Source organism: Porites lutea, chromosome 2 (assembly GCF_958299795.1).
Source record: "Porites lutea chromosome 2, jaPorLute2.1, whole genome shotgun sequence".
Taxonomy (NCBI): Eukaryota; Metazoa; Cnidaria; class Anthozoa; order Scleractinia; family Poritidae; genus Porites; species Porites lutea.
The window spans coordinates 4854059-4881258 of record NC_133202.1 but is presented as its reverse complement, the minus strand read 5'-3'; the positions used below and the strand labels follow the sequence as shown (position 1 = coordinate 4881258).

The following is a 27200-nucleotide window of genomic DNA, read 5'->3' as shown; positions in this document are numbered from 1 at the left end:
AATTAGTTTTTTGCGATTTTTTTTTCCAAGTTACCCGTTACGGTAGTTTTACCAATTCAAACCCTTAAAAATAGCAACAACTCTGGTAAACTAGTTTCAAAGGTCGTGATTAAATTACAACCCACTCGCAATAGAGTGCTTCAGTAGCTGAGTGATCTCAGAACGCGGAGGGTCGTGAGTTCGAATCTCATCGGCTGGTAGAGCTCGGCAATTTTTCTGAGCTTTCTGATGGTAGATTTATTTTTCTTCCACATCATCAAAGAAACTGTACCTTGGAATGACTTACTTTAGTTTCACTTTGCAAGTTGGCTCTTTGAATGATGTGCAAGTGTCGTAAAATGGCAGAGGGTTGTTAGGACTGCTTGCATCGCAACTGATGTCAATAACAATACGTAGAGACCTGTTAATAAAAATACATGGACCATGTTGATGATACTGCAAAGTAATAATGTTGCTCAGTTGTAACAGCTAAAACATCGGACAAAACCTTGTAACACACATTACAATTAGAGGAAAATACCTATTTTTTGCACTCGTCCTGACAAAGTTGCTAACCATCGCCAATGGAAAGACCACTTTCCCCAACCTCGTCCGCAGGGCGCTTTTCCTTGGCTTTGGAGTCCGACCTCCAAAGCCAGGGAAAAGTGCCCTGGGGACGAGGTTGCATTTTCCCCTCCCTTCTTGCAATGTTGTTTGTAGTAACACAGTTTTACAGGAAGTATATATAACATCGATCCATCAAGGATTCTTACAGGAAGAAAGCAAAGATGACAACGGATGTTCTTAACTCAATGGAAAATGTTAAGTGTAACGAGGTGGCAGGTGCAATGTATGCGTTTCCGAGGATAACACTTCCAAAGAAAGCTATCGAGGCAGCCAGGGTATCATGTCTTGTTTTCGGTCCTGATTTCTAGAACCGCACTGCAGAATACTGTCATTAATGGATATCCTAGGTGTACGGTAATCCGAATCCGGAACCCAGGAATTTTTTTCTTGCAGACTGATCCGGAATCAGTTCTAGGGTTTGAAATTCGGAATTCAGACCCGGTTGTTCATAAGACGGATAGCTCTATCCACCGGATAAATCACTATCCAGTGGATAGGTATTAGCGAAACCAATTGCACTATCCACTGGATAGAGATTTATCCCGTGGATTGCGTTATCCAGCTTTTGAACAGCTGGGGCCTGCTTTACATATGAAGCCCGGAATCTCGCTAACGATTGGAATCTGGAATCCATGTTTCACGGACAAGGAATACTGAATCCAGTACCTACTATCCGGGATCTACAGCATAAAATCCGGAATCCAGAACGTGCGATCCAGAAGCCAAGGTTCTCGTGGATGCACCTTATATTAGAAGAATGCCAACCCGTGTCTCGTCGTGTCAGTTTTCATAAAAGACGTTCTTCGGTTAGAAAAAGTGAAAAGGACGCTATATGCTCCCATCTTATTCAGGCTGCTGATAATGTCCCGCGAAAATTAAAATTTCACTTTCTCAATTTCCCATATTGCATTGCTAAATTCCAGTGCCAGCTCCCAGTCAAGGCTTCATCGAGGGATTCTTTGAAATACAGATATTTCCCTCACAAGGAAAGTATGTATGTGATCTGTTTGGTGAGCGAAGTGAAAGGATTTTGGGTAGACAAAAGTAATGTGTAGATTTTTTTGAGTTTACTGAGTTGTTTGTTTTGTCATTGTTATTTAGGCCAAGGAAATGCCACCAGACGAGTTTTGGCAGGCGCTGGAGAAAACTGGAATTTACATGATTCCTGGCCACGTTTTTGATATGAAAGGCAGCGGTAACAACTTTTATTACAGGTAAGAATTGAATTAACAAGGGTCATCAACTTCAGGTCGGAATTTTGATGATTTTAAAAACCTCTCTGTGATATCATTTGCGCCCTTGTGTCACAAGGTTTTCACAGGCTTGTCCAATATATTTAGATTGATTAGATTGACTGCACCTTAAAATTTGAAAACACCCCATTTTCCCCCCAACCCCGAAAAATTCTGCCTTTATACCACAGGCACACCAAATTAGGATGCGTTCTGACGAACGCAATAAGGGTATACACAGATCGGCCCATAGCCGGGGTGATGGGGGCTTAGTGGAGGGCCTGCAACTGGAATAAAGTTGGTGTTTACAAATAGAAGGGCTTACAACCGGGATTATACGGTATGGACGAGAACTTAAACTTACGTGGGAAATGGCGTCCTAAAGGCGACTTGTCTGTAAAAGTGACTTTCTATCAGCGTGTGAAAGTCTGATGAAATTGGACCAAGTTTTATCTCCACATTGTGGGTTAAAATAATCCAAAACGTTTTGATTTTTCAGACCCACTATCCGTACGAAGGAAAACTTAAAACGGTTTCATGTTTTAATCTTTCTTGGTAGGATCACTATTCTTCCTTCTGAAGAGACGTTCGCTCCAATGTTTGAGCGACTAAGAACCTTTCACCAAGAATTCATGGCGCAGTTTAAGGACACGAACTGACAAGATGGATTTACTGGATTTAGTTTCCAGTGATGACAATATTCAATCCAGACTATTTGATATGTCTCCATCCTCATTTATCTGGGGAAAGTTTTCTGATGTAAAATATATGTTTGAAGAAGCAAAACTCTAACTTGTTTACAAATTTCTATTTCTCGAGAAAGGCTAAATAGTTTTGATGACTCTTCATTCATCTATGATTTTCAAAGTTTTTCAATTGATTTCCCTTCCCAGATTTGGCTATATATTATCTCCCAAAAAAGACCCGGAAATGTTCAACAATAGTAGCAGAAAGAGTCTTGAATGTATCTGGCAAGCTGTATACAAATGTCCTTAACCACACAACGAGGAAAAACAACATTCTCCTAATCCTCTCCTAAAATTGGTGTGGAAAAAAAAGACTTTTTTAACAAACTTCTGACTTTTCCCATCTTTAGGACACTGAAGTGTGCTTTTTCCATTTCAGCGTGTTTCCGGCCCATTCCTTGTGATATTCCAGACACAGATAAGAACGTAAAGAAATCCTGTTTATATAAATAGCAACTTTATTGAAGTCCCTTTAAAATACTGATTTTACTAACAGCGGTATTTTACAATCAAAACAAGTCGCATTATTAAAGTAGATATCTCGTTGTAAAATAACAAATTAACTAATTAATTAACTAAACAACTTCTGCGCTTAATGTACATAATGGATATATTTCATATTTTGCGACCACAATCATAATGACTAACTCTAAACAAGGAAATGTAAAGGATATCTTTTCATATTTTTGGAAGCATACTTAACGTAACGAAAAGATAAACAAGACTACTAACCGGCTCTATATTTAGTTGTGGTATTTGACAAAATACTGTGGTTCAACTCATCAATGGTTTATATTTTGTTTTCCTTTGTGTTGCGGTATGGTTGTGTACGATTGAGAATCAGAGTTTAAAACAAAGGAAAAAAGCATTTGAACCAAGGAAAAAATTGCACCACAACATTTATTTAAGGCCTTTTTATCGAACTTTAAAGGCCGCAACAATAGTATACAATCAACTAGTGTTTTTTTTTTTATTTGAAGGTGACGAAATCATTAGTTGATTTTCAAAACAAAGTACATTAAAGCGCATGAAGAGGAATATCTCGGGCATTTTGTCTTCGTTGACGTTTAAATAACAGCAGGGGAGCTTTCCTAAACTCTGGCATTCTGATTGTGTAAACGATGGGATTAACAAGCGAGTTCATCAAAAATAGAACAGTTGAAGAAAAGTCCAAACGTACTAATTCCTGGAAAGAAAGGAATTTCATGATACTAGATTGAAAAAAAAGAAAAGCAATAACCTCATATGGTAGCCACATCAGTAAGGATACGATTATGAATAATGTTACGGTCAGTTTCCTTTGTCTGTTGGCTGCACCATGGTGCTGGCGATGCGCTCCACACAAAAATTTAACAACAATGGAAGAGTAAGAAACACAGATAACAAATAGACACAAACAACAGTATGATGACCATAAGTAAAAATGATACGACCATTCCTTCCCATATTGCTCAAGTGTTAAAGTGGCAGTTGATACCATTGCAGCTAAAACCCAGACACCAGCAAATGTTACCCCGTAAACCCACTTTTTGATGAGGCGATGCCTGAAGGGACGAATTGTTGCATGCATCCGATCTAATGAAATGACTGCAATGTTTGTTAGAGAGGTCAGAGGAAACCAGAGGAAGAGAAACTCAATAATCACATACAGTTCCCGACTTAAGTTCATTTTCACAATGTCGCATGACAAAAGTGAGAGGAGTCGAAATGGATGAAGGTGAGAAAATCCTCCGACAAACATATCAGCTATGGTCAGGCTTATAACTAGGTACATGGCACGAGTACGAAGACTGCGGTTTTTTATAAAAAGAATGATTGATAGAAGGTTCACTGTTACTATAGCAACACACACGGTAAGGGTTACAGCAAACCAGGTGATGCACTCGGATGAAGATAATGGCATGACTTCTTTTCTTTTACTCCTTTTCGCTTCACCCTTTTACCCGTTCTCTTCTGTTGTTCGTCTACCTTTAGAAAGAATTTCAATTGAATAAAGTTTGATTACTTAGAAAAGAAAAGTAGGAGGTGAACAAACAAGGTTGACGTCTGTTTTTCAAAGATCAGTAGCGAAGATACATGAATAATAATTCGACGAATTAGGAAGCTCACCTTTAACTTACAGTTTTTCAACTTGCTTTCGCAAAAGCTGAAGTGAAAATCCTTGTTTTTACCTGTGGAAAAGATATCAGTGACGTTTGAGGGGAGATTAGGATAAATTGGTTGACTAAAAGCTTAGGGCATTAAATTCGAGTCGTTTTAGCTGAATATTTTTAAAACTAATTAACGTCAGCCCTCGTTCACCCGAGTATAATAATAATAAATATTATTATTATTATTATTATTATTATTATTATTATTATTATTATTATTATTATTATTATTATTATTATGGTGGTGGTAGTTTATTTACAGCATTCCAAACAAAATAGCTCTACATCTGCTGATAAAATATATAATAGTATATCTAACTGATTTTTGGAAAACCAACTTAACGAAATTTGCAGTCATTTGACTGAAAAGGCGTCAAAAGGCAAGTTTCTTAAGCCCCAGAACGGCTCCAAAATCACAGTAACGAAGGAAAAGGAAAGGAGAAAAAGAAAGAGCGACGGAGGAGATCCGGAAAGGAGGGGAAGAAAAAAAAGCAATGCTTGCACTCTTAGTTTTTATAATGAGCTATTGGATATAGTTTTTGGTCGAAAAAAACTGTTGGACGGAAAAGGTCCATTTGACGATAACGTTTTCAAAACTTCGACTAAATATATACAGCTTAAAACATTATGTTATTACATCAGGAGCAAAAAATGTTCGTGGTAAAATGCAAAGGGTATTACTAACTAACTAATTAACTAACAATCTAACTGTGGCTAAAATTGTATTTGAACTAGTATTACATTAATACTTTTTTAACATTTTTATTTCGCTCTTTAAAAATATTAAAGGTCTGTTTGGTATATAGGGAGTAATTGATCACCAAAATGAAAATGTGACTATCCCTCATAACATTTCAATTAAACCTTCTAAGACAATCGAATGTCCATAGTGAGACCGGAAAAAATTAAATGTTTCATGCAAACTGTTAGTCAGCGGTGAACAATTTCACTCGGTTAAAGGAGCTGAAATTTCCATGAAAATATGACTGAAGAGGGCATTAAGTCGCGGCTTAGCTCGGACAATCGTTGTATTTTAACATTTTCCATTGCAAGTATTTCTAGGTAACTATATATTATACTGAGGAGGACAGAAACATCGCTCTCCAACCCGTCCACCATATCCGACGCCGCCTCTCTACAAAATTTATTCAAACCATTTGAGGATCTCTTTAAGATTGTTGTTTTAAAAAGTAGCTCTGCAAATGCCTTCTATGAAACTCTATAAAATTTGTATCTGTTTGGTCATCCTTGGGCTTCTTCAACCGATGCGAATTTATTAACACGGTAGTACTTTTTCGAAAATCTTTGATGCTATTAAATATACAGAAAACTCAACATTTTCCGATGTACATCTTTCCGTTACTGATTTTAAAGCCCAAAATTTATTATAAGTAGTCCATTTTTGTGAATGACGACCAAATATGGGAACACAAGTGAAAAGTGAAAAGCCATTCCTAACTTCAATCAGAGAAGTTAATAGACTGAAAACGTCGAAAACCTGAGATGAATGATACATTCATCCATGAATTTTTAACTTTTTTCGAGCTATAGAAATCTCTAGATAATATGTGCTTCTTCGAACAGCTATTTCACAGAAACCAGTCGTTGGGTGCCCCGGGCTACCACATGAAGAGACTGAAGGTCCACTAGATGTGCTAAATATAGGACGTTGGTTAAACATTCGATTCTTAAGGATTAGTATAATAAACATTGCGGGTAAAACCCAGACAAAAGCAGCAATTGTTACCCCGTAGACTCACTTTTTAATAAGGCGATGCATAAGGCTCCTATAGGGACGAATTGTTGCATGCATCTGATCCAATGAAATTACTACAATGTTTGTAAGAGAGGTCAGAAGAAACCAGACGAAGAGAAAGCCAGTTGTTAATGTCAGTTCCAGGGTAAAGTGCGGAAATTTCACAATGTCGCATAAGTAGGGTATACGTAGAAGAGTGAGAAAATCCTCCGACAAACATATCAACTATGGTCAGCTTTATGACTAGGTACAATTTGGCACGAGTGGGAAGACTGCGTTTTTTTTAATAAAAAGAACGATTGATAGGTAAGGTTCACTGTTACTTATAGCAACAGACATGGTAAGGACTACAGCGAACCAGGTGATGCACTGGGATGATATCATGGCTTGCTATTTTTTTCGCTTCACACTTTTAATTCCCTGTTTCTCTCTGTTGCTTGTCTATACCTTTTAGAAGGACTTGAAAAAAAAAAATTCAGTTAAGAACGTGGACAAAGAAGGTTGATGTTAGTTCCGCAAAGATCACTAATAGGACGCTGATCGACAGTATCGGTTGTTGCGACAAAAGGTTTAATTAGTTTTTATTCTGCATGCGTCTCTGCTGAAACAAAGGAAGTTAAATGGTGTTTTCCTGTTTTGTAAGCTATGAAGGTTATCATAAAAAGGGAACAGCTTACTCTTGATGGTCAAGGAAGTTTTAGAACTACTGCTAAGAAACTACCATAGTTTTCTGCGTTAATGCAAACTAGTCACTCGGTTAACGGAACTAAAATTTCTCATATGAAAATATGAAAAGGACGTAAGTCGCTTTCAGCTCGGCTTATCCCTGTATTTAAACATTACAAGCTTTTATGTGTGGGTATATATCATTGAACACAACGCTGCGGCTTTCTCCAAAATTCTATTATAATCATTTTAGGATATCAGTTTTTAGATTGTTTTTCAGTAAAGATTTGCAAAATGCTTTCTAACAAGCACTATAAAATTTTTAACTGTTTTTTAATTCTAGATCTCCTTTAGTCTATGCGAATTTAATACTTCCTTCTTATTACTCTTCCAAAAATCTTTGATGCTATTTAATCTTTTACTGAAAACTCAACATTTTGCGATGGTAAAATGGGGTTGACAGACCTGCGCGGCTCCTGCTGTGTGACCGTTGTGTTGTTATAAGCCTTTACAGTTTTGCTTTAACAAGCATGTCTTTAAGCGACTTTCCTTTTCTATAAGAGATCAAGGGAGGTTCCTTGAATATCTCTCTGAGTAGTGGCTGGTTTTCTATTAAATGCCATTTTTCCATTAGTATGTTTTTCAAACCTGGTAATGACGGTTGAAATTGCGTGACAAAGGGTAAAAGTATTTTTTGCGCTTTCTGTTTTTGTGTCAGAGCTGTCGCTCTATCTGCATATTTAACTTCTGAGAGGATCTTTTCTACCATACTCTCTGGGTAGCCTCTCGAGATAAGGCGTGTTTTAAAGTTTTTAATATTCTTGTCAAATATGACTTTAGAAGAGTTAGTTCTTAGAAGTCTAAGAGCCTCTCCCTTGACAAAACCTTTTTTAACGCCTGGTGGGTGGCAACTGTTAAAGTTAGTGTACTGAAACGTTTCAGTAGATTTAAAATGTGTGCGCACGTCGAGAATTCTTTCTTTCTCAAATCTCTCTCCCTTATAGACTGTCGTGTCCAAGAATGTGGTTTCAATTTGTGATATTTCAGCAGTGAACTTGATTGTAGGATGAAAAGAATTGGCTTGCTCAATGAAAAGATCTATATCTTCTTTGTTTGTGTCCCACAAAGAGAATATGTCGTCAATAAACCTTTTCCACGTTAGTGGTTTCCTTCTGCTTTGTTTTAAGATCTCCTTTTCTATTGTTGCCATAAAAATGTTGGCAAAAGCTACTGCCATTTTCGTGCCCATAGCAGTTCCGTGAGTCTGGAGATAGTCTTTCCCATTGAAATGGAAAGAGTTCTCTTTAAGGATAAGACTGAGCATTTCTTTAAGCAGGTGTGTAGCTATAGGAGGGTTTTTGTCATGAAATTTTTCGTATGCGTTGCATACTATAGTAATTCCTTCCTCCTGTGGGATATTCGTGTAAAGGCTGGTGACATCCATTGAGACTAAGAAAGCGTTACTAGGCACCCTAGTGTTTTCGATAAATCTTATAAAATGTGTCGTATCTTTAAGATACGAGTCTTGTATTTGTGCTATTGGCTGAAGTAGCTTGTCTACAAATGATGAGAGGCGTTCTGTGGGGCCATCGCACCCCGAAATGATAGGTCTTCCAACTAAAGTCGGTTTGTGTATTTTTGTGAGAGTGTAGAATACTGGAATTCGTGGCGGATCTGGTGTCTGGTTAAACCATTTTACTGTCATTTCGTCAATGAAACCTTCGTTATGTAGAGTGTTAATGAGGTGTTTAACTCTCTGGGATGTGTCCTTAACCATTGGTTTTTCCAAAGGTTGATAGTTGTTTCTATCATCCAACTGTTTTTGTCCCTCATTTATTTTGTTCTCTCTTTTCATTATGACGGTTGTTGTGCCTTTATCTGCTTTCTTAAGGATTATTTCTTTGTTTTGAATAAGTTCACGGAGCGCTCGGCGCTCCCCAGGCGGCAGATTGTTTTTAGGTTTATTTAGTGGCACTTCTGTTAGCCGTAGTTTGACTTCCTCTAAATAGGATTCTAGAGCAACTGACCGTTGAACTGGGGGAATCCAACTAGACTTCACATGGAAGGGGTGTGGTTCAGTATCTTTGCCATGATAAATGTATTTGAGGCGCATCCTTCTGGCAAATTGGTTAAAGTCTGAAATTAGTTGGCTCCTTATCTGGTTTTCTTTCATGACAGGAGTTGGAATGAATTTCAAACCCCGAGAGAGTAAATTGATCTGCTCTGTTGTTAGTTCTGTGTCTGAGAGGTTCTTAATGTGTTTTTTGCGTGTCGCTATGGCTTCGTTATATAGCTTAATGTGTTTGACATTTTTCCGCTTTCTTCTCCTGTGATTTCTTTCAGTGAGTGTTTTACTATTTATCCCCTTCTCTTTTCCCTTGTTAGAAACAGAGAGAACACTGGGATACGATTCACTTTGTTTATTCTCAATATCAGTAAACTTTGACATCATTTGTGAGAACTTGTCGAACTTAGCTTGGAGGTCTGATGCTAACTTAATTACATCAGTGCTTTTCATTACATTGTTTTCTCTAGTCGCCGATGGCGTCTTATGCTCTCTAGTTTGAACAACATTGGTCGCTTTCCTGAAGTGAGGCTTATCCTTCTCAACCTTTTTTCGTTTGTTCTGAAGACGATCAATGCGTCTTTGGTGAAACTTCGCTAACGAGTGAATGAACTCTTGTTCGGCAGTTTTTCTAATCGAGCCTATTTCTCGTTTAAATTCTTCGTCTGGCGTGATATTTGCACGCACGTTGTATCTTAGTGTCTTTGGACATGTTCTGTCCTTCATGTGTTTTCTCAGTTTCGTGATGGCTGTCTCTGATTTTTCAATCTTTGTCTCTAAGGAGGCGGCTTCGGCGGCTCTGCGTGGTGTTTTGCCGTTATGGGTCTGATCGTTAGATTGGTCCCGTTTTCGTTTTCTATCGTTATGGTACTGTTCTCTAGGAACTCTTGTTGTCTTCTGGCGGGTAGGTTGAGAGTCAGGTATAGTTTCAGAGTCGTCAGTAATGGCGCTTTCGTTTCCTTCACCTTCTGTCTCGTCAAGGAGTAGATTTTCCTCTTCAGCGTCCATTGGAGACTCATCTGTTTCTTCTGGCTGAGGTGGTCTAAGTTGACCGTCTTTGGTGAGAATTGAATATTCCATATGTAGATGTAAAAGCTGAAGCAAGACTGCAGTTTCGATTCTACTAGGGAATCTCGTCAGTTGCTAGAGGTATATCTCATGGATAGTGGTAACGTAAAGAGGTTACAGCCGTTTATATAACGCTTAACGGATCGAAAATGCGCGCATGTTTTTCTATTGGTCCATAGATTCTGGCCAATGACGTGAGTCTTTTGCAATTTCGATCCGACATACAGTTGTGTTTCTATAGAAGGCTTTCTCGTCAGTATTTGAACAATGTAGGTTATTGTCCTCTCTGAAAAGTACATAGACTTTATAAGTAAATATTACTATTCAACATTTCCAAAGATGAAGATCTGAATATTCGTATGTACTGGGTACATTAACTTCTTTTGTATCATTGTACATGTTCAAATTCTGATTGTCTGGCACGTCGCAGGACGGGGTCATGTCTAAAAATATCAAGCATGGTAAAATGGGGTTGACAGACCTGCGCGGCTCCTGCTGTGTGACCGTTGTGTTGTTATAAGCCTTTACAGTTTTGCTTTAACAAGCATGTCTTTAAGCGACTTTCCTTTTCTATAAGAGATCAAGGGAGGTTCCTTGAATATCTCTCTGAGTAGTGGCTGGTTTTCTATTAAATGCCATTTTTCCATTAGTATGTTTTTCAAACCTGGTAATGACGGTTGAAATTGCGTGACAAAGGGTAAAAGTATTTTTTGCGCTTTCTGTTTTTGTGTCAGAGCTGTCGCTCTATCTGCATATTTAACTTCTGAGAGGATCTTTTCTACCATACTCTCTGGGTAGCCTCTCGAGATAAGGCGTGTTTTAAAGTTTTTAATATTCTTGTCAAATATGACTTTAGAAGAGTTAGTTCTTAGAAGTCTAAGAGCCTCTCCCTTGACAAAACCTTTTTTAACGCCTGGTGGGTGGCAACTGTTAAAGTTAGTGTACTGAAACGTTTCAGTAGATTTAAAATGTGTGCGCACGTCGAGAATTCTTTCTTTCTCAAATCTCTCTCCCTTATAGACTGTCGTGTCCAAGAATGTGGTTTCAATTTGTGATATTTCAGCAGTGAACTTGATTGTAGGATGAAAAGAATTGGCTTGCTCAATGAAAAGATCTATATCTTCTTTGTTTGTGTCCCACAAAGAGAATATGTCGTCAATAACCTTTTCCACGTTAGTGGTTTCCTTCTGCTTTGTTTTAAGATCTCCTTTTCTATTGTTGCCATAAAAATGTTGGCAAAAGCTACTGCCATTTTCGTGCCCATAGCAGTTCCGTGAGTCTGGAGATAGTCTTTCCCATTGAAATGGAAAGAGTTCTCTTTAAGGATAAGACTGAGCATTTCTTTAAGCAGGTGTGTAGCTATAGGAGGGTTTTTGTCATGAAATTTTTCGTATGCGTTGCATACTATAGTAATTCCTTCCTCCTGTGGGATATTCGTGTAAAGGCTGGTGACATCCATTGAGACTAAGAAAGCGTTACTAGGCACCCTAGTGTTTTCGATAAATCTTATAAAATGTGTCGTATCTTTAAGATACGAGTCTTGTATTTGTGCTATTGGCTGAAGTAGCTTGTCTACAAATGATGAGAGGCGTTCTGTGGGGCCATCGCACCCCGAAATGATAGGTCTTCCAACTAAAGTCGGTTTGTGTATTTTTGTGAGAGTGTAGAATACTGGAATTCGTGGCGGATCTGGTGTCTGGTTAAACCATTTTACTGTCATTTCGTCAATGAAACCTTCGTTATGTAGAGTGTTAATGAGGTGTTTAACTCTCTGGGATGTGTCCTTAACCATTGGTTTTTCCAAAGGTTGATAGTTGTTTCTATCATCCAACTGTTTTTGTCCCTCATTTATTTTGTTCTCTCTTTTCATTATGACGGTTGTTGTGCCTTTATCTGCTTTCTTAAGGATTATTTCTTTGTTTTGAATAAGTTCACGGAGCGCTCGGCGCTCCCCAGGCGGCAGATTGTTTTTAGGTTTATTTAGTGGCACTTCTGTTAGCCGTAGTTTGACTTCCTCTAAATAGGATTCTAGAGCAACTGACCGTTGAACTGGGGGAATCCAACTAGACTTCACATGGAAGGGGTGTGGTTCAGTATCTTTGCCATGATAAATGTATTTGAGGCCCATCCTTCTGGCAAATTGGTTAAAGTCTGAAATTAGTTGGCTCACAAAAATACACAAACCGACTTTAGTTGGAAGACCTATCATTTCGGGGTGCGATGGCCCCACAGAACGCCTCTCATCATTTGTAGACAAGCTACTTCAGCCAACAGCACAAATACAAGACTCGTATCTTAAAGATACGACACATTTTATAAGATTTATCGAAAACACTAGGGTGCCTAGTAACGCTTTCTTAGTCTCAATGGATGTCACCAGCCTTTACACGAATATCCCACAGGAGGAAGGAATTACTATAGTATGCAACGCATACGAAAAATTTCATGACAAAAACCCTCCTATAGCTACACACCTGCTTAAAGAAATGCTCAGTCTTATCCTTAAAGAGAACTCTTTCCATTTCAATGGGAAAGACTATCTCCAGACTCACGGAACTGCTATGGGCACGAAAATGGCAGTAGCTTTTGCCAACATTTTTATGGCAACAATAGAAAAGGAGATCTTAAAACAAAGCAGAAGGAAACCACTAACGTGGAAAAGGTTTATTGACGACATATTCTCTTTGTGGGACACAAACAAAGAAGATATAGATCTTTTCATTGAGCAAGCCAATTCTTTTCATCCTACAATCAAGTTCACTGCTGAAATATCACAAATTGAAACCACATTCTTGGACACGACAGTCTATAAGGGAGAGAGATTTGAGAAAGAAAGAATTCTCGACGTGCGCACACATTTTAAATCTACTGAAACGTTTCAGTACACTAACTTTAACAGTTGCCACCCACCAGGCGTTAAAAAAGGTTTTGTCAAGGGAGAGGCTCTTAGACTTCTAAGAACTAACTCTTCTAAAGTCATATTTGACAAGAATATTAAAAACTTTAAAACACGCCTTATCTCGAGAGGCTACCCAGAGAGTATGGTAGAAAAGATCCTCTCAGAAGTTAAATATGCAGATAGAGCGACAGCTCTGACACAAAAACAGAAAGCGCAAAAAATACTTTTACCCTTTGTCACGCAATTTCAACCGTCATTACCAGGTTTGAAAAACATACTAATGGAAAAATGGCATTTAATAGAAAACCAGCCACTACTCAGAGAGATATTCAAGGAACCTCCCTTGATCTCTTATAGAAAAGGAAAGTCGCTTAAAGACATGCTTGTTAAAGCAAAACTGTAAAGGCTTATAACAACACAACGGTCACACAGCAGGAGCCGCGCAGGTCTGTCAACCCCATTTTACCATGCTTGATATTTTTAGACATGACCCCGTCCTGCGACGTGCCAGACAATCAGAATTTGAACATGTACAATGATACAAAAGAAGTTAATGTACCCAGTACATACGAATATTCAGATCTTCATCTTTGGAAATGTTGAATAGTAATATTTACTTATAAAGTCTATGTACTTTTCAGAGAGGACAATAACCTACATTGTTCAAATACTGACGAGAAAGCCTTCTATAGAAACACAACTGTATGTCGGATCGAAATTGCAAAAGACTCACGTCATTGGCCAGAATCTATGGACCAATAGAAAAACATGCGCGCATTTTCGATCCGTTAAGCGTTATATAAACGGCTGTAACCTCTTTACGTTACCACTATCCATGAGATATACCTCTAGCAACTGACGAGATTCCCTAGTAGAATCGAAACTGCAGTCTTGCTTCAGCTTTTACATCTACATATGGAATATTCAATTCTCACCAAAGACGGTCAACTTAGACCACCTCAGCCAGAAGAAACAGATGAGTCTCCAATGGACGCTGAAGAGGAAAATCTACTCCTTGACGAGACAGAAGGTGAAGGAAACGAAAGCGCCATTACTGACGACTCTGAAACTATACCTGACTCTCAACCTACCCGCCAGAAGACAACAAGAGTTCCTAGAGAACAGTACCATAACGATAGAAAACGAAAACGGGACCAATCTAACGATCAGACCCATAACGGCAAAACACCACGCAGAGCCGCCGAAGCCGCCTCCTTAGAGACAAAGATTGAAAAATCAGAGACAGCCATCACGAAACTGAGAAAACACATGAAGGACAGAACATGTCCAAAAAGACACTAAGATACAACGTGCGTGCAAATATCACGCCAGACGAAGAATTTAAACGAGAAATAGGCTCGATTAGAAAAACTGCCGAACAAGAGTTCATTCACTCGTTAGCGAAGTTTCACCAAAGACGCATTGATCGTCTTCAGAACAAACGAAAAAAGGTTGAGAAGGATAAGCCTCACTTCAGGAAAGCGACCAATGTTGTTCAAACTAGAGAGCATAAGACGCCATCGGCGACTAGAGAAAACAATGTAATGAAAAGCACTGATGTAATTAAGTTAGCATCAGACCTCCAAGCTAAGTTCGACAAGTTCTCACAAATGATGTCAAAGTTTACTGATATTGAGAATAAACAAAGTGAATCGTATCCCAGTGTTCTCTCTGTTTCTAACAAGGGAAAAGAGAAGGGGATAAATAGTAAAACACTCACTGAAAGAAATCACAGGAGAAGAAAGCGGAAAAATGTCAAACACATTAAGCTATATAACGAAGCCATAGCGACACGCAAAAAACACATTAAGAACCTCTCAGACACAGAACTAACAACAGAGCAGATCAATTTACTCTCTCGGGGTTTGAAATTCATTCCAACTCCTGTCATGAAAGAAAACCAGATAAGGAGCCAACTAATTTCAGACTTTAACCAATTTGCCAGAAGGATGCGCCTCAAATACATTTATCATGGCAAAGATACTGAACCACACCCCTTCCATGTGAAGTCTAGTTGGATTCCCCCAGTTCAACGGTCAGTTGCTCTAGAATCCTATTTAGAGGAAGTCAAACTACGGCTAACAGAAGTGCCACTAAATAAACCTAAAAACAATCTGCCGCCTGGGGAGCGCCGAGCGCTCCGTGAACTTATTCAAAACAAAGAAATAATCCTTAAGAAAGCAGATAAAGGCACAACAACCGTCATAATGAAAAGAGAGAACAAAATAAATGAGGGACAAAAACAGTTGGATGATAGAAACAACTATCAACCTTTGGAAAAACCAATGGTTAAGGACACATCCCAGAGAGTTAAACACCTCATTAACACTCTACATAACGAAGGTTTCATTGACGAAATGACAGTAAAATGGTTTAACCAGACACCAGATCCGCCACGAATTCCAGTATTCTACACTCTCACAAAAATACACAAACCGACTTTAGTTGGAAGACCTATCATTTCGGGGTGCGATGGCCCCACAGAACGCCTCTCATCATTTGTAGACAAGCTACTTCAGCCAACAGCACAAATACAAGACTCGTATCTTAAAGATACGACACATTTTATAAGATTTATCGAAAACACTAGGGTGCCTAGTAACGCTTTCTTAGTCTCAATGGATGTCACCAGCCTTTACACGAATATCCCACAGGAGGAAGGAATTACTATAGTATGCAACGCATACGAAAAATTTCATGACAAAAACCCTCCTATAGCTACACACCTGCTTAAAGAAATGCTCAGTCTTATCCTTAAAGAGAACTCTTTCCATTTCAATGGGAAAGACTATCTCCAGACTCACGGAACTGCTATGGGCACGAAAATGGCAGTAGCTTTTGCCAACATTTTTATGGCAACAATAGAAAAGGAGATCTTAAAACAAAGCAGAAGGAAACCACTAACGTGGAAAAGGTTTATTGACGACATATTCTCTTTGTGGGACACAAACAAAGAAGATATAGATCTTTTCATTGAGCAAGCCAATTCTTTTCATCCTACAATCAAGTTCACTGCTGAAATATCACAAATTGAAACCACATTCTTGGACACGACAGTCTATAAGGGAGAGAGATTTGAGAAAGAAAGAATTCTCGACGTGCGCACACATTTTAAATCTACTGAAACGTTTCAGTACACTAACTTTAACAGTTGCCACCCACCAGGCGTTAAAAAAGGTTTTGTCAAGGGAGAGGCTCTTAGACTTCTAAGAACTAACTCTTCTAAAGTCATATTTGACAAGAATATTAAAAACTTTAAAACACGCCTTATCTCGAGAGGCTACCCAGAGAGTATGGTAGAAAAGATCCTCTCAGAAGTTAAATATGCAGATAGAGCGACAGCTCTGACACAAAAACAGAAAGCGCAAAAAATACTTTTACCCTTTGTCACGCAATTTCAACCGTCATTACCAGGTTTGAAAAACATACTAATGGAAAAATGGCATTTAATAGAAAACCAGCCACTACTCAGAGAGATATTCAAGGAACCTCCCTTGATCTCTTATAGAAAAGGAAAGTCGCTTAAAGACATGCTTGTTAAAGCAAAACTGTAAAGGCTTATAACAACACAACGGTCACACAGCAGGAGCCGCGCAGGTCTGTCAACCCCATTTTACCATGCTTGATATTTTTAGACATGACCCCGTCCTGCGACGTGCCAGACAATCAGAATTTGAACATGTACAATGATACAAAAGAAGTTAATGTACCCAGTACATACGAATATTCAGATCTTCATCTTTGGAAATGTTGAATAGTAATATTTACTTATAAAGTCTATGTACTTTTCAGAGAGGACAATAACCTACATTGTTCAAATACTGACGAGAAAGCCTTCTATAGAAACACAACTGTATGTCGGATCGAAATTGCAAAAGACTCACGTCATTGGCCAGAATCTATGGACCAATAGAAAAACATGCGCGCATTTTCGATCCGTTAAGCGTTATATAAACGGCTGTAACCTCTTTACGTTACCACTATCCATGAGATATACCTCTAGCAACTGACGAGATTCCCTAGTAGAATCGAAACTGCAGTCTTGCTTCAGCTTTTACATCTACATATGGAATATTCAATTCTCACCAAAGACGGTCAACTTAGACCACCTCAGCCAGAAGAAACAGATGAGTCTCCAATGGACGCTGAAGAGGAAAATCTACTCCTTGACGAGACAGAAGGTGAAGGAAACGAAAGCGCCATTACTGACGACTCTGAAACTATACCTGACTCTCAACCTACCCGCCAGAAGACAACAAGAGTTCCTAGAGAACAGTACCATAACGATAGAAAACGAAAACGGGACCAATCTAACGATCAGACCCATAACGGCAAAACACCACGCAGAGCCGCCGAAGCCGCCTCCTTAGAGACAAAGATTGAAAAATCAGAGACAGCCATCACGAAACTGAGAAAACACATGAAGGACAGAACATGTCCAAAGACACTAAGATACAACGTGCGTGCAAATATCACGCCAGACGAAGAATTTAAACGAGAAATAGGCTCGATTAGAAAAACTGCCGAACAAGAGTTCATTCACTCGTTAGCGAAGTTTCACCAAAGACGCATTGATCGTCTTCAGAACAAACGAAAAAAGGTTGAGAAGGATAAGCCTCACTTCAGGAAAGCGACCAATGTTGTTCAAACTAGAGAGCATAAGACGCCATCGGCGACTAGAGAAAACAATGTAATGAAAAGCACTGATGTAATTAAGTTAGCATCAGACCTCCAAGCTAAGTTCGACAAGTTCTCACAAATGATGTCAAAGTTTACTGATATTGAGAATAAACAAAGTGAATCGTATCCCAGTGTTCTCTCTGTTTCTAACAAGGGAAAAGAGAAGGGGATAAATAGTAAAACACTCACTGAAAGAAATCACAGGAGAAGAAAGCGGAAAAATGTCAAACACATTAAGCTATATAACGAAGCCATAGCGACACGCAAAAAACACATTAAGAACCTCTCAGACACAGAACTAACAACAGAGCAGATCAATTTACTCTCTCGGGGTTTGAAATTCATTCCAACTCCTGTCATGAAAGAAAACCAGATAAGGAGCCAACTAATTTCAGACTTTAACCAATTTGCCAGAAGGATGCGCCTCAAATACATTTATCATGGCAAAGATACTGAACCACACCCCTTCCATGTGAAGTCTAGTTGGATTCCCCCAGTTCAACGGTCAGTTGCTCTAGAATCCTATTTAGAGGAAGTCAAACTACGGCTAACAGAAGTGCCACTAAATAAACCTAAAAACAATCTGCCGCCTGGGGAGCGCCGAGCGCTCCGTGAACTTATTCAAAACAAAGAAATAATCCTTAAGAAAGCAGATAAAGGCACAACAACCGTCATAATGAAAAGAGAGAACAAAATAAATGAGGGACAAAAACAGTTGGATGATAGAAACAACTATCAACCTTTGGAAAAACCAATGGTTAAGGACACATCCCAGAGAGTTAAACACCTCATTAACACTCTACATAACGAAGGTTTCATTGACGAAATGACAGTAAAATGGTTTAATCAGACACCAGATCCGCCACGAATTCCAGTATTCTACACTCTCACAAAAATACACAAACCGACTTTAGTTGGAAGACCTATCATTTCGGGGTGCGATGGCCCCACAGAACGCCTCTCATCATTTGTAGACAAGCTACTTCAGCCAACAGCACAAATACAAGACTCGTATCTTAAAGATACGACACATTTTATAAGATTTATCGAAAACACTAGGGTGCCTAGTAACGCTTTCTTAGTCTCAATGGATGTCACCAGCCTTTACACGAATATCCCACAGGAGGAAGGAATTACTATAGTATGCAACGCATACGAAAAATTTCATGACAAAAACCCTCCTATAGCTACACACCTGCTTAAAGAAATGCTCAGTCTTATCCTTAAAGAGAACTCTTTCCATTTCAATGGGAAAGACTATCTCCAGACTCACGGAACTGCTATGGGCACGAAAATGGCAGTAGCTTTTGCCAACATTTTTATGGCAACAATAGAAAAGGAGATCTTAAAACAAAGCAGAAGGAAACCACTAACGTGGAAAAGGTTTATTGACGACATATTCTCTTTGTGGGACACAAACAAAGAAGATATAGATCTTTTCATTGAGCAAGCCAATTCTTTTCATCCTACAATCAAGTTCACTGCTGAAATATCACAAATTGAAACCACATTCTTGGACACGACAGTCTATAAGGGAGAGAGATTTGAGAAAGAAAGAATTCTCGACGTGCGCACACATTTTAAATCTACTGAAACGTTTCAGTACACTAACTTTAACAGTTGCCACCCACCAGGCGTTAAAAAAGGTTTTGTCAAGGGAGAGGCTCTTAGACTTCTAAGAACTAACTCTTCTAAAGTCATATTTGACAAGAATATTAAAAACTTTAAAACACGCCTTATCTCGAGAGGCTACCCAGAGAGTATGGTAGAAAAGATCCTCTCAGAAGTTAAATATGCAGATAGAGCGACAGCTCTGACACAAAAACAGAAAGCGCAAAAAATACTTTTACCCTTTGTCACGCAATTTCAACCGTCATTACCAGGTTTGAAAAACATACTAATGGAAAAATGGCATTTAATAGAAAACCAGCCACTACTCAGAGAGATATTCAAGGAACCTCCCTTGATCTCTTATAGAAAAGGAAAGTCGCTTAAAGACATGCTTGTTAAAGCAAAACTGTAAAGGCTTATAACAACACAACGGTCACACAGCAGGAGCCGCGCAGGTCTGTCAACCCCATTTTACCATACAAAAATTTTAGTAGTAAGTCCTTCCTTTACGAATGATTATCAAACCTGGGAAGTCACGGAAAGGTGAAAAACCGACTTCAGAAAAACGTAGAAAAATTAATGGACTAAACGCTTCGAAAATTGAGATGAATGGAACAGTTTTCATCTGGAAATTTTTTTCTCGAGCTATAGAAATTACCAGACAATACTGTGCTTCTTCGAATAGCTTTTTTACAGAAAACATTCAACCGTTGGGTGTCCCTACCACATCACGGAAAAGGTTAAAAGGTCCTATGAATGTCCTAAACAGTAATTTATCCTCACTGCATACCTATTACCACATCACGGTAAACTAAGTTATGGGAGGAGACCGCTCCAACCCTTGACACCACGCTACAGCTACCTGACTGACCCCAAAAAGCACCCCGAAGCATACAAAACCACACAACAAAAGCTACAGAACACAATTTTAATCCAACCTCTCCCATTACTAAGAAATCCCCTTTAACCCTGATAGGAGGACTAGGTGTAACAATAACAGATGAAAGTGAAAATTGTTCAATTAGTACAAACGGGTTGCAGATTGTCGGGGTGAGACACAGGCACTGTGACCAAACCAGTAGCACTAGGAAGGAGTTTCTCGAAGATCGTGAGAGACGCCGCCGCATCAGACGAACGGGAATAATGTTGAGCCATCTCTCCACTCTTCCAACCTATATACTGTGCAACCTGCTGTTGAGAACAACCTAGCAATCTCAAAGTAGTAGACAAACCCACCCGGAAACTATGAGGGGTTTCGCCGTCATGAAGCTTAGCTTCGGTGAGACACCCCCGAAGACGGTTAATATATAGATTTAGCCAGGGCTAAAAGCGAGGCTCCCATTAATAAATTTATAATTTAAATCAAACAATAAACTTGTATTCCACAATTCAGTTAACTTTAGAGCACATTCGTGTGACTTTTCATGGAAAGGCTAAGTGATTTTACAAAAAATAATTTGCAAGCAGCCCAAGAGTGAACCAAATCTCACATCGAGTTGATAGCCTCATAAGTACACCCAAAAACTGGCAATCATCTTCGATCACATTTATTAAGAGCCATGATGGCTCATGATCGCCTTAGATTAATTAGGCCTGGAAAAAAAATTCTGGCCCAATTTTTTGCGTTCGACAAGTTTACTTTACAAAATCTTGCCAACAAATCTGGGTGCGACTGTAAACCAACCTTTTATATCATTTATACATCACATCTGAGGTGAAACAGTACTATGAGGCACTGTTTTTATCATACAGACCTCGCACAACAGAATGCAGTATTTCACAATATTGCGATACAAATTGCTATCATTCAATATTCAGGACGATCGCAGCACGCGTGGGCTTTAGCTAAACCGTTAAAAAAAATTTTCAAAATCATCTATACGGCCAGCCGGTTCTGACTTTTGCAGTGCTAGCAGTGGCGAGTGTTTGAATGAACATTAACAGAGTTACGCTCCAACATAATAAAGAATTCATTATGTTTATTTTTTATTTTAAAACGGTTTAACGCGCGGCATTTTGAGTACTTCGGGAAGCGTTGTTCACTGAACGACTGAAAACAATCGACACAGCGATTAAAATTACAAGAGACAGTACTAACAATTAATAAAAGAAATATAATTCGGAGAAACATATACAGAGACGACAATTTTCATTCAGGAAGACAAGTATTAAAGTGTCTCTAAAACTCCTGAGTCTTCGAGCTTAAAGCTGAATTTTGTGTTTTAAGCCGGCTTCCCGGTGTTTGCTTTTTTCAAAGACGAACTCGAGGCAAGGAAATCGCTCAAACCTTTCTTTTACAGTCAGAATTATAACTAAATATTCCTTGAAACGTTTTCTTTCTATTTGCGGTGAGAAAATGTCTAAAGGCTTTTTAAAGATCTGTAAGCTTATAACAAACCTGATACGCGGTCAGATCATTGTCTCAAATCTTACAAACGTGCGTAAACAAAATAGCCGCATAAACTACGCTCGACTTCATTAAATTAGGAATAAAAAACAAACATCAAATACAATAATTACTTAGGCTTACCACTCGAGATGCAGCGCCTGAAAGGTATCAAGGAAGGCCAGTATCGCTTCAGACTTTGCAACCCTCTTACGCATTAAGCAAGGTGAAAACGAAAACGATGCCATCCGAAATCGGATTTCCGACTTTGACTCAACCAAAAACCCAATAAACAAACTAGCCATGAATAACAGAAGACTCCTGATAGAATCTGAATTTCATTTTGTACATCAGTGGAAAAAGAAAGTTAAAAACATCACAAGTTGACACAAAACTCTGTCAGCTTCAGCTGTCAAAGTAAACAAGATTCAAGATGCTGCATAAATTTTGCGCATGAACTCACCTGTCAAATTTTGACCAATCAGAGCATAAAAAATGGACGTAGAGCGTGACCAACGCGTGAACATGGCGAGAAAAGTCAAAAGCAACTGTCTTCCCTGCCTGTAGCAGCTGGCTGAATTTTCGCGTCCGAGGTCAGTTTGAAATCAAAATTTTAATTGTGCGGCACATAAACACAACATATTTCATATGAATTTAAAAAAAAAATTAAACTTGAGCCTGCAATCATTTGAAAACAAGTACCTTGTCAGCGGATAACTTCAAAAAAATACTTGACCTCGATGGGTCGACACCTGAGCCCGCGATTCGCTCAAGTGATACTGGTCAGCGGATACCTTGTTTTGACAGCTGTCAATTGATCACATTTCCTGTGCTCCGATCCCAAACTAGCTAAATATTAATAATAATATCCATGCTAAAAAGTATGAGATTGAATATTGTTTGCGATCTAGTAAAACGATTAACTGGTCAGCGGACAGCTTCCAAATAAATTACGTCACCTCGATGAGTTGACAAATGAGCCCGCGTTATGGTCATGGGATACTGGTCAGTGGCTATCCTGTTTTGACAGCTGTCAATTGACTATATTGTGAATGTCATATAGAAAAGATGAGGACTTGCCAACACACGCCTGAGACACCCCTCCCTTCCTTTTGATAGTCTCCCCTACCCTACCCGTACAATCTGTAGACGCGTACGTACGTACGTACGCTCGGTCAGTCACGTGACAACCAAGCGAAAAGAGGTTGACCATATTCCATGAGTATGGGGCTCTGTCCCACGCGCGCTTCGCGCGCGCGGGAGCCCCGCTATTAACAGCCGAGCCGACGAAAGGCCTGGGACTAATATCTCTACTGCGGTCAGAAGTCCGAAAGAAAAAACCCGAAGCTAAGCGGATCTTAAGTAAATCGCACACAGAGAGATAATAAGTTATCCAATTAACCGGGCACACGTCTGTTTTGCAGAAGGGAACCAAGGCGAAAGAACGAGGGGGGTCTTTACGCAAAGTTTTAGAAAAGGTAAAACGCAACAAGTAACCCTCACGATCTTTTAATTTAAAAACCTGGCTGGCTAATAGGCGACCCAAATCGGATGCCCTGTCGCCCGTAAAGAAATCTATTACAAAAAAGGTAGCATCCCTAACCAAAATATACTGACTAATTCTAGACAATGATTGACTATCAACAATTTTTCCCCGTAAATGAGCAATTAAATTCTGGAACTTAACAAAGAACAATGGCACAGCTTGCGAAGGCGAAATAGCCATACCCGCCTGTTCGACGCGAACAAAGTTCAAGTATTCCTTGATGCGAGGATGCGCGATAGGATTAGTGTGGTCGATGCGACCAAGTTTATTAAAGATGGACTTGAGCTTTCCAAGCAGGGAGTCAACGGTGCCAGCGGCTAAACGGCGGGGGCAGGCGCAAGCCTCTCCGGAACATGTGGGGACATGAGCCACTGTTCGCCCCGACGAATCTTTATAAATGAGAAACTTAATAACGTCGTCTACCGTACAAGATGAAATTGTTTTAGGCGGGGAAACTGACGCGAGAAACGTAGATAACTGCTGCTCAAGGGCTGACTTTTGACGTTGATAGGGCCGACGCTCAAACGAAGACCTAAACTCTTGAAAACGCTCTTGAATAACCTTCTCATCCACAGGACCCCTGCCACGGGGAACAGCTGACACCAAGGGCGCAGTGGGAACCCCACACGCTTGACAGAAATTGGCATCTGCGTCATTAGGATACAAGCACGAACCACAAAGACGGGCTGGTTTCCATGGTCGCGGAATCTAGCAGAAGACCATAAACGGCAAAAAATTAGAAAATACAGCGATAAGCCCACAAGTCCCACTGAAGACGTCGCGCCGACCAGACATGCGTGGAGCGAGAGGGAAAAAGCAACACAGCATCGTCGCCCTTCCTGCCAAGCAAAAGGCGATCGACTGCGACAGACTGAAGGAGAGCCCACCAAAAACGCCTGGGACGCAAATCTGGGACCACCAGAGTAAGGGCTCCATGGAATCCCTGATCCAAAAAATACCTCAATAGCGGACCGAGTAAAACAAAAGGCGGAAAAGCGTAAATGTTATGCTCCAATGGGATGGGCTGCGCAAAGGCGTTAACCCCCTCAGAGGTCGGAGTAGGCCAAGGAGAATAATGAGGAAGCATTAGACCAGAACGATCCCTTCGACAGTTACTGTCTAACGCCATAAGATCGAAGGAGTGAGGACCGAATCTGCGCTCCACTGAATTCCAGGCCTGTTCTGACAACATACAGTCAAGGTCCGAACACGCTCGAGAAGGTGCGTCTGCCATATTGTCGCGGGAAGGAACATAGTGGACATCAATAGCCAAGTTTAACTGACGGCTACACTCCAAGATTTCCTTGACAGAATCGTTAACAGATGAATTCTTGCAGCCGAAATTGTCCAAGGCGGCCTTGAGGGTTCGATTATCAGTATGAATATCAACCCTAGAATTACGTACATGGTCTCGGAAAGCCAAGAGTGAGCGTACCAAAGCCTTAGCCTCGAGAGAGTTAATATCATCCGAAGCATCCATCCAATAGTCTCTGGACTCGATCCTTCTCCCGTCCTTAAAAAGAACTCCACCCCACGAGCGTTTAGAGGCATCACAGAACAGGGAGACTATACAATGTTGCTCCGACCTCCAAGGCAAGCAGTCTGACCAATCATCTAAAAAGCGCCAGTACGCGACATCAAAGCGGAGTCTTCCTTGGACTGTAGCAGCAGTCTTAGAAGAACGCGTAAGCTAGGCTATCGCGTTAAAGACTTCGCGGACGTAAAGCTTGCAACCAGGGATGGCTAAACTAAAAGAAACGACCTTGCCAGCGAAACGTTGCAGCGTTTTAAGACTGACACAGGAGGATGACAAAATACTTTCCCGCAAGGTCGCGAACTTGGTCTTCTTATCCTGGGGAATAAGAAACGCCTGGCGCATAGAATCGCATAAAAAACCCAAAAAACAGACCACCGTAGAAGGAACGTACTGCGACTTGTCAATATTAATGAAATAGCCAGCTTCTATTAGAATGTAACACACAATGTCAGCAGCAGCTTCAGCTCTCTTAGTGCTTGGAAGAATGACGGAACGCATCGGAGAGGCAAAAAGCTGTCCCACATGACGGTCGTCAATATACTGTGACAGGGGAACCCCAAGGGAGCGGGCGGCATGCGAGACGACTAGACCTAAGTTATGATAAATATAGGCGCTGGCCTTCCAACCAAAGGGGAGCGTACGAAACACAAAAAGGAAATTATCCCACTCGAGCCCAAAGTACGTCTCAGACGACGGATGCAGCCGAACATGCTGGTAGCTACTCTTGTCATCGAAAGTCGTCTGGAAATGCCCAGGCAAAACATATCGGGGCAAATCCGCCAGGTGATCTAATATTTAAAAACCTTTCGTCGTGTCAGAGACGAGGCTTGGACGGCTCAATGGTAATTGGAAGGACCAAATGAGGCGGAGACACGACTCCAACTTCTCCCCAAACGGACAAAACCCCTGATGCCACCCACTGAACAATGGTATCGCAAATAAAATCAGCGAACTGTGCACAAATAGCAGCGTTCTTGATCTGAATGGAGGGAGGGGTCTGCGCATGGTAGAACTGCCCCTTAAAATCCCCCCTAAATGGGGTGAAAAAATTCTCCACACGAACACCATCCCGGAGAATCTCGAGAAGATCCACCGCACAGGAATAATCGGCCAGTAGACGTTGCCAAACAAGGAAACTTTCGTGAATCATACCAGCTTTAAAATGACCCGGGTCACGGAAGCGAAGGTTGGTCAAAACACCTAATTCCGGGCGAGAGGAAACCATCCCCGGAGAGGCCAGGGGGCCAACGAAGGGCTGGGTTCCCTGTGCCAAAGAGCGAAGAGGGACAGATCCGCGAAACTGTAAATACGAGTCCCGAGCCTCCAAGATCTGCGAGGCGAAACGAGAATGACGCGTCTGAAAAAGGGAGTAAAGGGAAAACCGTAAAGCTAGGCGGAGATAAACAGGGAAACCAACCCCTCGTTGACCCCAGAATCCGAACCAGGTCCAGAACAGAGACACATAGGAGGTCCCCCAGGGTCAACGACGAGAAGGGCTTTTTTTTTTTTTTTTTTTTTTTTTTTTTTTTTTAAAGACATGGACAAAGATGAACACAAGCAAAATGTTTTATTTAACGGCGAAAAATAAAACAAAAAGGAAATTATAAGGCAACAAAATCTTGTAAATCGAACATCAAGCGAGTATATCAGCGAGGGTTTACTCGCCCTCCATAACTAAGGGCTCCACGTCCCCGTCCGTACGGAAACTGCGCCTGAGTTGCCCTACAGGTGCGCGCAAAATGACCCAAGCGGCCACACTTGAAACATGGTCCTCGCCCGAACGGTATGCCAAGCTTTGGACGTATAGGGCCAACGTGCGACTGACCAGACGTCTTGGAAGCAGACTTTAGTATGGAAGCGGCTTCTTTAGCGACCTTAGCTCTAACGGGGTCTCCCAACAGCCCTATCAATAAACGCTGCAACTCGGGGGAACTGAGAGAGTCCCATCTCGCTCGTACCTCGTCAAGGGCCGCGGCATATTCTTCAGCCTTCTGGTGTGCTTGGGTGCGCGCGAGGCGCACTAGAGCTTGTAAAATGTCCAACACTTCGAAACGGTCAAAAGCGCTATTAGGACGGTTAAGGTATCTTCTAAGGTTAACCAAAGTACCCTCGGTAGTTTCCAAAGTTTTCTCCTGCTCAAGGGCTCGGACCTTTCTTTCTAACTCAACCAAACGAACATCAGCCTGACAGACGAGAGAAAAATTAAAAAAAAAAAAACAAAGGTAAAAGAAACGAAAACAACAAACACGGTG

The 27200-nt window shown here is 40.3% G+C and overlaps 5 protein-coding genes and 1 pseudogene across 5 annotated transcripts; 4 read left to right on the top strand and 2 right to left on the bottom strand.

The window, feature by feature from the left end:
* The first annotated feature begins 767 nt into the window (after positions 1-767).
* On the top strand, positions 768-2497 carry LOC140925233 (uncharacterized). The gene is made up of 3 exons (XM_073375226.1): positions 768-881; positions 1708-1820; positions 2398-2497. Exons 1-3 carry the CDS (start codon positions 768-770, stop codon positions 2495-2497), a joined length of 327 nt encoding a protein of 108 aa, XP_073231327.1.
* A 5117-nt stretch (positions 2498-7614) lies between these two features.
* Positions 7615-9269, bottom strand: LOC140926524 (uncharacterized). Its single transcript, XM_073376253.1, has one exon. It carries the CDS (start codon positions 9267-9269, stop codon positions 7665-7667), a length of 1605 nt encoding a protein of 534 aa, XP_073232354.1. The 3' UTR covers positions 7615-7664.
* Positions 9270-10712: 1443 nt separating this feature from the next.
* LOC140926523 (uncharacterized) lies at positions 10713-12417 on the bottom strand (annotated as a pseudogene).
* Positions 12418-12648: 231 nt separating this feature from the next.
* Positions 12649-13692, top strand: LOC140926522 (uncharacterized). Its single transcript, XM_073376252.1, has one exon. The coding sequence runs from the start codon at positions 12656-12658 to the stop codon at positions 13589-13591; it is 936 nt and encodes a 311-aa protein (XP_073232353.1). The 5' UTR covers positions 12649-12655; the 3' UTR covers positions 13592-13692.
* A 1445-nt stretch (positions 13693-15137) lies between these two features.
* On the top strand, positions 15138-16843 carry LOC140926521 (uncharacterized). Its single transcript, XM_073376251.1, has one exon. It carries the CDS (start codon positions 15138-15140, stop codon positions 16740-16742), a length of 1605 nt encoding a protein of 534 aa, XP_073232352.1. The 3' UTR covers positions 16743-16843.
* Positions 16844-18286: 1443 nt separating this feature from the next.
* On the top strand, positions 18287-19941 carry LOC140926520 (uncharacterized). The gene has a single exon (XM_073376250.1). It carries the CDS (start codon positions 18287-18289, stop codon positions 19889-19891), a length of 1605 nt encoding a protein of 534 aa, XP_073232351.1. The 3' UTR covers positions 19892-19941.
* The last annotated feature ends 7259 nt before the right edge of the window (positions 19942-27200 follow it).

Excerpts from the sequence above, each read along its gene's own strand:
- LOC140926522 (XM_073376252.1), top strand. The coding sequence starts at position 12,656 with ATGGATGTCACCAGCCTTTACACGAATATCCCACAGGAGGAAGGAATT.
- LOC140926521 (XM_073376251.1), top strand. The coding sequence starts at position 15,138 with ATGCGCCTCAAATACATTTATCATGGCAAAGATACTGAACCACACCCC.
- LOC140925233 (XM_073375226.1), top strand. The coding sequence starts at position 768 with ATGACAACGGATGTTCTTAACTCAATGGAAAATGTTAAGTGTAACGAG. Across the intron at positions 882-1,707 it reads AAGCTATCGAGGCAGCCAGG|GCCAAGGAAATGCCACCAGA; the intron begins GTATCATGTCTT and ends ATTGTTATTTAG. Across the intron at positions 1,821-2,397 it reads GGTAACAACTTTTATTACAG|GATCACTATTCTTCCTTCTG; the intron begins GTAAGAATTGAA and ends CTTTCTTGGTAG.
- LOC140926524 (XM_073376253.1), bottom strand. The coding sequence starts at position 9,269 with ATGCGCCTCAAATACATTTATCATGGCAAAGATACTGAACCACACCCC.
- LOC140926520 (XM_073376250.1), top strand. The coding sequence starts at position 18,287 with ATGCGCCTCAAATACATTTATCATGGCAAAGATACTGAACCACACCCC.